This window comes from Eleginops maclovinus, chromosome 7 (genome assembly GCF_036324505.1).
Source record: "Eleginops maclovinus isolate JMC-PN-2008 ecotype Puerto Natales chromosome 7, JC_Emac_rtc_rv5, whole genome shotgun sequence".
Classification (NCBI taxonomy): domain Eukaryota; kingdom Metazoa; phylum Chordata; class Actinopteri; order Perciformes; family Eleginopidae; genus Eleginops; species Eleginops maclovinus.
In genome coordinates this window covers 5,625,246-5,637,785 of record NC_086355.1, presented here as the reverse complement: position 1 = coordinate 5,637,785, position 12,540 = coordinate 5,625,246, and the positions used below count along the sequence as shown (strand labels likewise).

The following is a 12,540-nucleotide window of genomic DNA, read 5'->3' as shown; positions in this document are numbered from 1 at the left end:
ATTAAATAAACCAGATGTCTCTGTAGTGCTGCTGCACATTTCCCCCAAGTCAAAATCCAGCCAGAACTCTTTCATTTTGTTTCTCAGAAGTGCATAAACACACTCATACACTCTCACACACACTGACCTGTTTGGCACTGCGTTCAAACACCAAGTACTGCTGACATTGGTCCAGCCTTCGCTTCTTTAACGTCCAGAAGTGAAGGACTCGGTTCTCCCGCTGCAGCAGCTCATTCAGAATGGCTGCACAACAAAAAAACACACAACCGATAAACACTTCCTCCATAATCCTCAAATATGCTCCCAGATCACTGATTCAAAGCTCAACTGTGTATGTAGGTTAAATAATTAAACAAAATGCATCTTATTAAAGAAAGTCCAGACACAAAAAGTCTATCTGCCAGTGCAAAAATTCAAATAGCAATATTTATTTTCCGATGTATCATCAGCCGAACTGACCTTTGACCTGCTGTTCGGGCCCTCTGGTGTGACCGGAGGCTCCGGGCATGCTCACATTGTTCCTGTGGATGTACTTCAGAAACACCTCCGCGTTCCTCCGAGCCAGAGTGCACGCCTGCAGCACAGAGACGTGGTGTTCATTCCGACAGACTCAAACAATACAAACACACTCTAGACTCCTGATCACTTTAGTAAGTGAACCTACCATTTCACTGCCAAACACAACGGCTTTCACACATGAGCTTTGTAAGCCTGTGTGGTTCTGTTCTATCAGGCAGGTTTAAGATTGTATGATGTATATTGAATCCCATGTTTGTATTTCTTTAGTAGTAGTTTGGTGTATTAGTGTATTCCAACCTTTTCTGTACACTGTATTCTTTACAGATACTTTATAGATATACATCTTTCTACTGTTGATATAAATCTGTTTATGTATATTTAATTACACGTTTATGAAACTGAAGAAACAAATATTTAATCTGATCTAAAAGTGCCAAAAAAATTCAATCAAATATATATTTATCACCAAAGGTCTTTTACAGATTAGTTTGGTATAAAAACCTTGATTACGTTATATATGATATTTAGAAAAGTAATCTACATGTCTAGGTGCCAAATAATCTATTTTATTCGAGTTCATTCTGCTCTGTTGTGTTGTGTTCTGGTTTCTTCTGCTCTTGTCTCTGCTAGTCAGGGTAAAACAATATATTGGGTTGGATATTTCACCTATTTCTCTCTTATTTTGCAGGTGCTTCTGTGTAACAGCACCTCAGCCTGTTTTCTGACGTGTGATAAAGAGAGATGGATCACCTTGAGGAAGGCTTCTTTCTGCTCCAGGTGTTTGCTGATCAGAGGTAGGAGGTGTTCGCAGTCAGCCGACAGCCCCAGTTTATCGTGGCTGCCGCACCAGTCTTCATCCCGACGATACTCCTGCTCCAGACTCTCTAACACACTGCACACCTGCACAGATACACAGAGGTGGTAACACACTCCTGCTCCAAACTCTGAGAGTGTGTGTGAATTGTGTGTTTGATGTGTACCTGTTCAGATGTCTTGTAAAAAGCCACAGAGGCGTTGACCAGCTTCAGCCGGTCCTCCATCTTCAGCATCAGCTGCTGCCAGTGGACGGCCACTTTCTCCGCACAGCCTCTGATGGCCTCCGGATCGTAGTGTCCGGCCTGAAGCATGATCTGCAAGAGGGGAAGAGGAGAGAGTTTTTGAATTGGAGGTCAAGAGTAATTCATGGTCAGGAGGAACAGACAAGTCTCTTGGTAACACAAATGTAGAAATACAATGTGCAGGACAAGACAAGATAAGGAGTAGAGAAAGTCTTACTTTATTCAACAGTTGAACAAACATGAAATTACCTCAGCTTTTTGCTGGACTTGCAAAGCACTCTGATGTGTCTTCTGGAGAGAATTAGCATGAAAGAGAGACTGTAGGAGGAGGAGGAGGAGGATGAGGAGGAGGAGGAGGAGGAGGAGGAGGAGGAGGAGGAGGAGGAGGATGAAAGTGGAGAGAGGAGAGAATTAAAATCTCATTAGTTCAAATAAACTTTAAAAGTTTCTTCTGGAGTTTTGGCAGCTATTTATATGACGGAGCAATGTTTCTGCGTGTGAGTTTCAGCCAATGATATCACATGATTTCACTTTTCTACATATCGCTGTAATAAGGAAACACTTTAATCACAATACACATTCATTATAGGTTTACATATTGCAAAAACACACACACACACACACACACACACACACACACACACACACACACACACACACACACACACACACACACACACACACACACACACACACACACACACACACAGGAGCATAAAGCAGGCCACAACAAGCATATGAGGTCTGCGCCAAAACTGTGTGTGTGTGTGTGTGTGTGTGTGTGTGTGTGTGTGTGTGTGTGTGTGTGTGTGTGTGTGTGTGTGTGTGTGTGTGTGTGTGTGTGTGTGTGTTTGAGAGAGTGTGTGTAGTACAGTGCTGACCAAAGGGCTTTTATCCCTGTGAGTGCTAACACACTTCTGGAGTCAGCTTTTCAAAGCACTGCATGGAGCAACACAAACACACCCACACACGCACACGCACACGCACGCACGCACGCACGCATACACACACACACACACACACACACACACACACACACACACCCACAAATGCGTATATTTGAACATGTGTGTGTTGGCATCTGTTCCTCTTCAAAATCAATGCAGAATCAAATAAGTATTGAGGCAAGCCCTGTGCAGAAACAGATGACAAAGAGCGAGCGAGCGTGTGTGTGTGTGTGCACTCATCTGCTCCCATTCAAACCAACGCATGCTGAAATAATTATTACTAAAGTACAGTAAGCCTGGTTTGAGCAGCAATAATTAGGATGTGTGTGTGAGAGTGTGTGAGTGTGTGTGTGTGTGTGTGTGTGTGTGTACCTCTATAGCCATCTGGAACTGCTCATGTTCCCTCTGCAGCTGCTCAGCCTCAGACAGAGAGCTGGCGTTCACCATGCTGGCGTTCAACATGGACTCACCATTACGAATCCAACCCAACACCTAGAGAGAGACGGAGAGAAAATCAAAGCCATCACCAAAATAAAAGTCTGCAAATCTTAGAATGAGAGGACATTTTAGTCAAGGTATGGTAGAGAAATCTTCCTCATAATGTCTCACATAGTAAACTCTGAAAATAGGTAGGTGGGTAAAAGATAGAAACCACACAGTCTGAAGAAAATAGAGACACAAAGCATAGCATGATATGGATGCAATGCTTACTTGTTTGCTGGATTTAGAAGCAAATTTAATGTGCTATGTTTATTTTTATAGATATTTATATGTAAGCACAATAGAAAAAGCACCATATTTTACTGACTTTATCTTAACTTTCCATCTCCTTAGGTACCATTTTTACAAAAAACGTTTTTTTCTACACATATTTGGGCACTCCAGGACAGATAAATATTTAATGCATACTGAGGTTGTTCAAGTGACGCACAGTAGATGGCAGCATAATCTGCCAGAAATAAAGAAGCCCAAGAAAAAAAGCCTACAAAATCCACTCTGTTTAATACTTAACGACATCATATTCAAAACTGTTTTTTAAATATAAAGAAATAATGTCAAAAATGTCAGTGTTTGGTTGTTGTACCCGCCTAGTTTGATTTGTACCTTCATGCATAAGACACAGAGTATTATTCCAGACTTGATCTACATTGTGCCCATTGTTGCTGCAAGTAGGGGAATTCTATAGGATTGATTGCGTAAGAAAGACTGAGGGTGCAGCAGGAGAGGTGTGCGTGTGTGTGTGTGTGTGTGTGTGTGTGTGTGTGTGTGTGTGTGTGTGTGTGTGTGTGTGTGTGTGTGTGTGTGTGTTATTAGCACATTGCCATATACCTCATACATTATTCAGCTGTTTCCATCTGCAGCTGCAGCGTGCTTCCTGTCTCTACACACATCATGTTAACGTTCATATTAACATCTGCAGGAGCTTCTCCAAAAAACTAAAACTAAATTGTGGGCTTATTGTGGGAAGAGCTGGGTGTTGTTCTTGTCATTTTTCCAAACATGGAGGAGTCATTTCAAAATGAAATTGTTCATCCTGCCACATTAAAGCACCCTATTATTTCAATTTTACAATATTCTATTGTTTTCAGGCTCAGGATCAGAAACTGCAGTTATATTTTGTAGATAAATACGTTTAAACAACACCACTTTTCAAATATCTCTTAAAGAAAGAACATTTTTTTGAGAATTTCTTCATTCGCCTCAGCGCCTGGAGCTAGTGTTTGCGTGTGCATTTACCTGTTTGACCTCGCCCTGTAGGTGGCGCAGCTGCAGGATCTGCTCCAGCCGGGTGTGAGTGTGTTGCGCGTTGAGCTCCACCTCCTGCTGCTTCTCATGCAGGAACTCCAGCAGCTCCTGTACCTGAGAGGCCAAGTCCATGTCCTTCTCCCCCGTCAACTCGATCCCTGACACACACACACACAGCTGTGATTGTCAGATTTTTCCCATATTATTTCCCCCAAAAATGTTGTACACTTTAACTACAGATGAGGAAGTGTTTGGGATGTTCTGGATGATCTATGTGGTATTAACACAATGTCTGTAAATCTGCTCTTTTAAGTCATGGACTCATCCCTCATCAACACATAACCTTCTAAAATTATCTCTTAATCCTAAACTAGGCTGGACATGTCCCAACTCCAGCCATGTACTGGGCATTAAAAGATATATCTCACCTCACTTTGGCAAAGAAAGAAGGTCAACATTTCCCCCCAAAAAACTTAACTATCAAGTACATTCATTTAACTCTTATTCTGAACTAACTTGCATAAACATTTTATCATACAGTAAGCCCTCACTAGCCACTCCTGCCTCTCTTATATTGGTGCAAAACATCCTAAAAAGTTTGGATACTTCTTAGTAAATATTATTTCCCATTGCAACTTTTTTTTGCATCTGATTACATTATTTCAATTATCTTATTTTTAGTTAGAGTTGCAGATGTTTGATACGTTGAAGCAGTGAGTAAAAGAGAAGTGTGTCTGAACTCAGTCTGTAAAACCATTTAACTTTGAATGCCCTACTTCACCAGTGGCTGGTGTTGCTAGGGAAAGAGAGAGAGTGAGGGTGTGTGTGTGTGTGTGTGTGTGTGTGTGTGTGTGTGTGTGTGTGTGTGTGTGTGTGTGTGTGTGTGTGTGTGTGTGTGTGTGTGTGTGTGTGTGTTGGCTGACAGAGATTTAACACTCCAGGGGGCAGTGTGACTGAGGCGGTGACCTCCACACATTCATAAACATCACGCACAGTAAGAGGATTGGACTCTGACGATTTTTTAACCTAATTCTCTCCCTGTTCCGCACAACACGCTTTCCCCTGGGATCACAGTTCATAATGCAGCCAAAGCATCAGGCTCTCCCTCTCCTTCATTATACAGTGTGTAGCTGTAAATCCAGATGTGAGCCTGCTCAGCGGGCAACCAGATCTGAAGCGCAGTATGAATGCAAATGCATCCGTTAAAGCCATAAAAGAACATGACTGCCAGATAGTAGTGTATATTAAGCGCAACAAAATCTCCCAAACACAGTTTAGGGTTTAAAGTAAACAGCAATTAGGTCTGGCTGCATGGCATGAGATCTTCTGTTAAGTAAAAGCCTATATTTGTCACTTGGGAAACACTTAAGATGCATAATGAGGCCATGTGTTAACTCCGAACAAAACACAAGGGAATGATGGGAAATTATCTATTGGAGCTATTTCAAAAGCACACATCAGAGCTGGTTTGCCTTTTCTTTTTGTAATCTTCTGAATCATCTATCTATCACTCTTAATTATCCCAGTTCCCTTCTCTCATGGCATTTACCTGAAGCCTGGACCTCCATGATGTACTGGTGCAGGTCTTGGCCTTGCTGCATCACTTCGTAGGTCATGTTGTTCATGGCTGCCTTCCTCTCCGCATGTCGTTTCAGCCGCTGCTCTGCCAGGCCGATGTCCTCTGTGCTGCCAGAGGAGGCGCCGCCTCCCCCGGTGCTGCTGGCGCTGCTGCCGCCTGAGCGGCTGCCGTCATTCAGCTGTCGAGACAGATCCTCGTTCCAGGCATCCAACTCTGCTGTGACCTGCAGGAGCAGAAGAAGTGTAGACACACGCAGACATAGTTAACAACTCAACAACAGCCAGAAGCCAGTGGGTGCCACTATTGTTGTATGAAGTGTCTATCAATATTGGCTCTAATTAACTCTTATCAGTGGCTGCTGGGCCAATGGGGTATGTTGAATCAGCAGGCAGGCAGTAAGAGAGAAATCAAAGCAAGTAAGTGATTTCACACATTTTCACCTCTTTTTCCATGTGCCAAAACCACCAAAGACTGAACATTAAAGGTGAAGTCAAACGTTACTTTTTAAAAGACCCATTCGGTTTGTGTTCTGAACGTAAACCAAGAACAGTTTCTTAATATGTACTCGTTTTTTTTGCCAGGGCAATTCTTATGCAACGTAAAGATGTAAAGCAATACAAAGTCTGCTTTAGTCAGTGATATTTCTTTGAGGCCAACCAGGTCTGTCAGGGCCCGTAGAAAGAGAAACTCAGGGGACCTAAAGCAGAGTTCTTTTCTGAACATTACTTTAATGTTGAACACACACAAACACACACACACACACACACACACACACACACACACACACACACACACACACACACACACACACACACACACACACACACACACACACACACACACACACACACACACACACACACACACACACACACACACACTTTTACCTCTATAGTATACTGCTCAAATATGCGTAGCTGGAGGAAGATGTCCAGCTTGATTTTGCGTTCGTGGAACAGTTCCTCCATCTGACCCTGAGCCTCGTCCAGCTGCTGCAGCACTCCCTGGATGTGAGCGATGGAGCTGCAGTGAGGCGTCTTATTGGTCGACATGGCTGCGTCTCTGAGGAAAGAAAGGCAGAAGGATACATAATATCATATAGGTCTTAAACAAGTCCTCCCACATTATAGGCAGTGGAGTGTTTGAAACACGATCTACATTTGTTTTCATATTTGATTAAAAAAAGGCCAAATCTATAAAAGTCAAAGATTTTACTTTACATGATTGATATCAAGATTTGTTTAAGATTATGTAGATGAAATATAGACATGACAAACTAGAGGATATTATACTTAATCCTACAGAAGTGGGTGAATCAAATAAATGGTTTAATGACGTTTTAAGTATGACTTGTGTTATTACCTGAGCTGCTGCATTAGTTCCTCTCCCTCTTTAATCACGTTGAGCGTTGCCTCCAGTGTGGCCGTCTGCTGCTGCTGAAACTGCTGGATCAGAGACTGCACCGAATCCACAGAATCACAGCACACCTCATCCAGCAGCTGCTTCTGAAGCTCCTCCATCCACGACCACAGCTGGACACACAGACAGACGGGCAGACAGACGGGCAGACAGACGGGCAGACGGCACGTCAGCATTTAAGCTATAAATCCATTTGCACAGACTTCTGATTACAATGTAGACCCAAGTATACATATGGCACGTAAGACTGAAAATAACTCTAACAACTACATGACAGACTAATTGTAGAAGTGGAAACTGTTTGTCCTATTTGGACTCAAACCTGCAATTACACACTCATCACATATCAGAGTCTCTGTGGTTAATGACGAATCAATAATTCATTTGGGTAGAGCTCTTAGGCCAAAACAGGATGTGGGAGAATCTGTCTCTTTTTTCAGTTTGTGTGTGTTTGTGTGCATGTCTCACCTCCTTGGTGTGGGTGTGGAAGGACACAGACATGTCTAGCAGCAGCTTCCTGTGTTCGACCCGACGGACAAAGTCCTGGATTCGGACTTCCAGGTGCCGGGCGGCCTTGTAGATTTCCTCGGGGTCGCACTCGCCGGTCTGAGCCAGCTGCTCAGCCGCCTCCAGCAACTTGTCCGCATTAGTGTACGTGTTCTGAGAGGGGAGGAGGGACCTTCATCATCATCAGTAGTGCAACACGGCGACTAGTGCGCTACGTCCACTCAGTTTCTGGAAATGTGTAATAATCTTGTTTCAAGTTTTTCCACCTGGTACAGTTGTGTGTGTGTGTGTACAGCCGACAAGAACTCTTGATCCTTGGTTTTCTCCATATATGCTTCAAAACGTGCATCTTATCTGTAAATATTTCTTTCATATCTCTACAAACGTGTCTTTACCTTGCCTCACATATGCAACAACTTTCTCACTGCAGGTGTGAATGCACTGTAACCTCATGCTCTTTATCTACTCTTAGGTTGGATTCAAACTGCATTTCATTGTAGTATGTGCAATGACAATAAAGCTGAATCTAATCTAATCAATATAACGTAAGGACTTTCACATTCCTCATCATCTTCTTTATTACCTCTACAAGTTGAATCATCATCACTGACAATCTTTCTTTCTATCATCATAAAACACTTCTCCAATTTTGGGCTATTTTTGAAGTTTCTCTGCCCTAATTTAATCTTCTACACACCATAGCTGCAGAGAGATTACTCTGCATCAGGAAATCACACAAACTGTCAGATCATGTATAACACAATGTTAATTCCAGTGTCAGTAAATCAACATGGCGAGGTTTCCGGTTTCTACTGTATCTCTATTATCACCAAATATGGATTAAATCCTTTCTGTGTGTTAAAGCTCTTAGCGTTCACCAGGAGGACAAACTGGATTACTTTCAGTCTATTCTGGTAAATATGAGAGATTACCAGTGGAAAATTGAACTTCAGGAAAAATTACATGTGAGATATTTTATTGTGACAGGCGGTTCAGGGGGTGTGGTGCTGGAGTTAGAAATAGATATTGCATTATGAACCCAATTATTCAAGAATATGAGTCTGGGAGGAAAGCTTACAGTCTGGATGGTTCACATTTCAGAGGGATTAAACAGGAGATAAAGATTATAATTTACAAGAGATTATTACTTTTCATGCATGACTGCTGTGGTTTAGGATGAGGATTACAGCAGGGGGGGGGGACTGAAATATCCCTGTCACCTGAATATACCAAAACTGACTTTTTAAGACAGATATAAATGAATAATTTGAAAGGAAAATTAAAAGAAATTAACCGAATGAATTATCGGCTCAATGGTAATGTAAAATATAAATATATTAAATAAAATAATGAATAAATAAATGTAACATTGGGACCTAATGCAATTTAATTAATACCCAGCAAAATAAAAATATATAAATTGTTAGATAAGTCAATAAATATGTATTTTTTGTTTATATTAAACCAATTACTTAACATGCACAGTTCAACATATGACCCTCTATTGTCCCTATCAACCTTTCAATGTTGGTATTCGAAGAGTTAAAGTCTAGTCTAACCTCCCAAGAGAAACTAAGATTTACGGCAGTTAGAAGAAGCTGCAGAATGAAGACTTTAATGAGAGTAAATGAGTTTTGGGTCTTTCTGTTTGATGTTTGGTCTGACCTCATGGTGAAGCATCTAATCTGATGTAGACGAGGAGAGCTAAAAATAAACTAGCGGTAATGAAGGTAAATGGGGATTACATTTTTATAAAAACTCACCATGTTTAATATACACACTATACACACACACTATACACACACACTATACACACACACACACACACACACACACACACACCCCACACACACTCATTAAGTCCTAGCATGTGTTTGTATAAAACACTCATTTTGGGTAAACATGCTTACATATTCATCTTTTGGCATGTATCTTAAAGGCGTTTCATGTATTAATGTTATGTATATTACTAAGTGGAGGGAATTTTACCAGCAAAACACTGCAAAAAAAATGCTAATTGAGGAACGAATAGGGAGAAACTGAGACAGAGCGCCTGACCCTAATAATGCTGATCCAGCATGTTATGAAGGGTAATCCTAATCCAGAATGTAAACATCAGTTTACACGGCTACATACTCTTTATAGGATTCACACTCATTCTTTCATAGGATAATCACTTCGCTGAAACTCCTCTGACTGAAGTAGGGAGTGTTTATCGATAAATGGATTCTGATTGCTGTTATTACATCCGCCAAAAAGGTTATGTTTTTGGTCTGTTTATCAACAGGATTACGAAAGAAATGTAAGTTTGACTTTTATGAAAATCAATGGAAAGTGTAGCATGGGTTAAGGAAGAACCCATTACTTTTTGGAGCAAATCCAAATCTCGCAGAGGAACACAAATTGTTTCTTACTTTTGTAAACATTGCGATGGTAAAAGGGCCTTTGGCCTTGGCGAGGGTCTTCTGAGTGCCCTGCTAGTCTGATTTGAGGATATAATAAACCACATTTAGTTGTTTTCGACGATTAGAAAGCACTCAGGATGGTGCAAATTGTTGAGAAAGCCTCAAGGATGCAACAGATTGATCGGCTGAGGAAAGTGGGGAAAGGTGTTCGGAGGTCAGCGCCATTACGCAAGAAAAAAAAAAGCTCAAAAAGACTAAATAAAAATGACGAGAACAAGATGGGGAAGGAAAAGAGCAGAAGAATATGGCTTGACACCATGGTGATACGCAGTGTGCATGTGTTCAGGCTTATTATAGAGCAGCAGCGAGAGTAAAGATTTGATGATAACAGTCAGTCTCTAAAGAAAGGCTTTGAAATGAACACACACGCACATATGTCTGCAATCTGAGGACTTTAAAACAAATCAAACCAGACAACTGACAACTTCAATAAAGAAGAACATCACGCACCTACAGCAACCAATCCACTTCAAAGCCCCTCAAGGTTTCCATTGTATACGAGCCGATATATAACCCCTCCATGATTCTTTAAGCAGGCTGTACTGACAGTTTTGGTATAAAGTGATGAAGAACAAATTTTGAGGCTCAAAGAAAAAAGGGCTCTGCAATAATCATGTCTATTCAATATTCAACTGAAAAATGTCACTAGTGTTTGTTTTATATTTTATTTGACTATGATTGAATCCTTTTCATACCAGCATTGACTTTGCACACAAGCCACATTCCCTCTGACATTTTATAAAATCTCTGACGTGAGCTCGAACGTGTTTCTTTGTTTTGTTTTCATCCTTATCACCAAAAATCTAGCTCCTGCACTCCAGCGTCTCATACATGATAAACTGTAGTATTAAAATTCAGGAATGGATAACATATTCTGCAGATTAGTCAGGAAAGGCTTGTAACCATAAATGGTTACGTAGAGGCATGTCTTCATGCTTCCTGCTGCCACCAGGCATGGTGTTTTTTTGGAAATTTGGGATTAATCAAGGGAGATTACTAACAGATGTTCGAAAGGCAAGTGAATAAACATTGATGAAAACAAGCTACTACCCTCAAAATGTACATCATAGGAGTAGATGTGTAAAGTTGATACTGTTAATGAGGGTTCACACATGGACTTAAACTGACTCCTGAGCTCAAGAAGGTAAGAAAACCTCCTCAATATTATCATCTTCTTACAGATAAATGTGCTCTTAGAAATTCAACTTCAGTACCGAAAACATGAGCTGCAGAACTGATTTACTGTTCAAGTACAACAGTCAAATGTTGCAGTGTCAACTCATCCCACTGTTCAAAGAAAAACAGCAGAGAAAAGGAAAAACAACGTGGAGTTCAAGCTTTGATCCTTGTGGCTTTTTCCCGTGTGATTCAGTCTTTATCTTTGGAGAAATAATGCTTGGATGGGAGCTAATATAAACAAACAGACTTACCTGAGCTACGTCTTCAAAGTCATCGTGTCTTTTCTGCAGGGCTCGGGCTCTGTGAAGGGATTTCCCAACACCAGTGTGTTTGCTGAGGAAAGCTTCGCCGTGGTTTTCTATCCAGTCCATCACCTGAGAAGAGAGGACACGCAAAGATCACCTTTACATCATCTCCTAACACACACTGAGGATTAAAGGCAACCTGCTGAACCCTCTGCTCCTGACAGTGTACAGTCAGATCAGCAGTACAAAATGGTCTCAGACCTCGTGAATTATGAATAGAGGAGATGAAACCTCCATGATCACCGTGGGAAATTTAGGTCACTGCAGCCGAGAAGGAGAGGATGTTGAAATTCTGTAGCATTAGACTATTGCAGACCTTTATTGATGCGCTTGGCAGACGACTGGCAGGCACCATCCCTTGCTATGATATTAATTAGCTAAAAAGGGGGCTGGGTATTCAGTTTTTCAGTCTGGCATTGAAGCATGTGTTCTGGGCCAAGGAAAAACATATTACATTTTAGAGAACATCAAATCACAAGGCAAAAAAAACACATTTTCTCTTGGACTATTGCGAAATAGAGCATTTGTCCTTGATTTGATTTGATTTTTTAAAGGATTTTTGAGGGTCATTCTTCCAAAAGCCAACATAAAAACAACAATTTCACAGACACAAAACAGGTAAAACACTTGAAATGTACTGCTAAAAAATGCTGAATAAACAACACCTTTAAGGCTTGTTTCCACATGAATACATCTCTACATCAGGTGCTTTTACTCAAGCATGTTATTGTTCAATTCTGATGGACTCATCTAGATTATTTCCTTTGTTTGCTACCTTGACTATCCACACTTAGAGGGAAACTGTATTTCTGACAC

At 41.1% G+C, this 12,540-nt stretch overlaps 1 protein-coding gene across 1 annotated transcript in view; it reads right to left on the bottom strand.

The window, feature by feature from the left end:
* The window catches only part of LOC134866835 (kalirin-like), a 101,560-nt gene that overhangs the window by 42,624 nt on the left and 46,396 nt on the right, over window positions 1-12,540 (bottom strand). Inside the window, 12 exon segments of the mRNA XM_063887000.1 lie at window positions 128-243; window positions 460-574; window positions 1,270-1,419; window positions 1,500-1,649; window positions 1,827-1,895; window positions 2,897-3,016; window positions 4,262-4,428; window positions 5,820-6,072; window positions 6,737-6,911; window positions 7,212-7,381; window positions 7,737-7,928; window positions 11,671-11,793. Of these exon segments, the coding sequence (XP_063743070.1) occupies window positions 128-243; window positions 460-574; window positions 1,270-1,419; window positions 1,500-1,649; window positions 1,827-1,895; window positions 2,897-3,016; window positions 4,262-4,428; window positions 5,820-6,072; window positions 6,737-6,911; window positions 7,212-7,381; window positions 7,737-7,928; window positions 11,671-11,793 (1,800 nt within the window).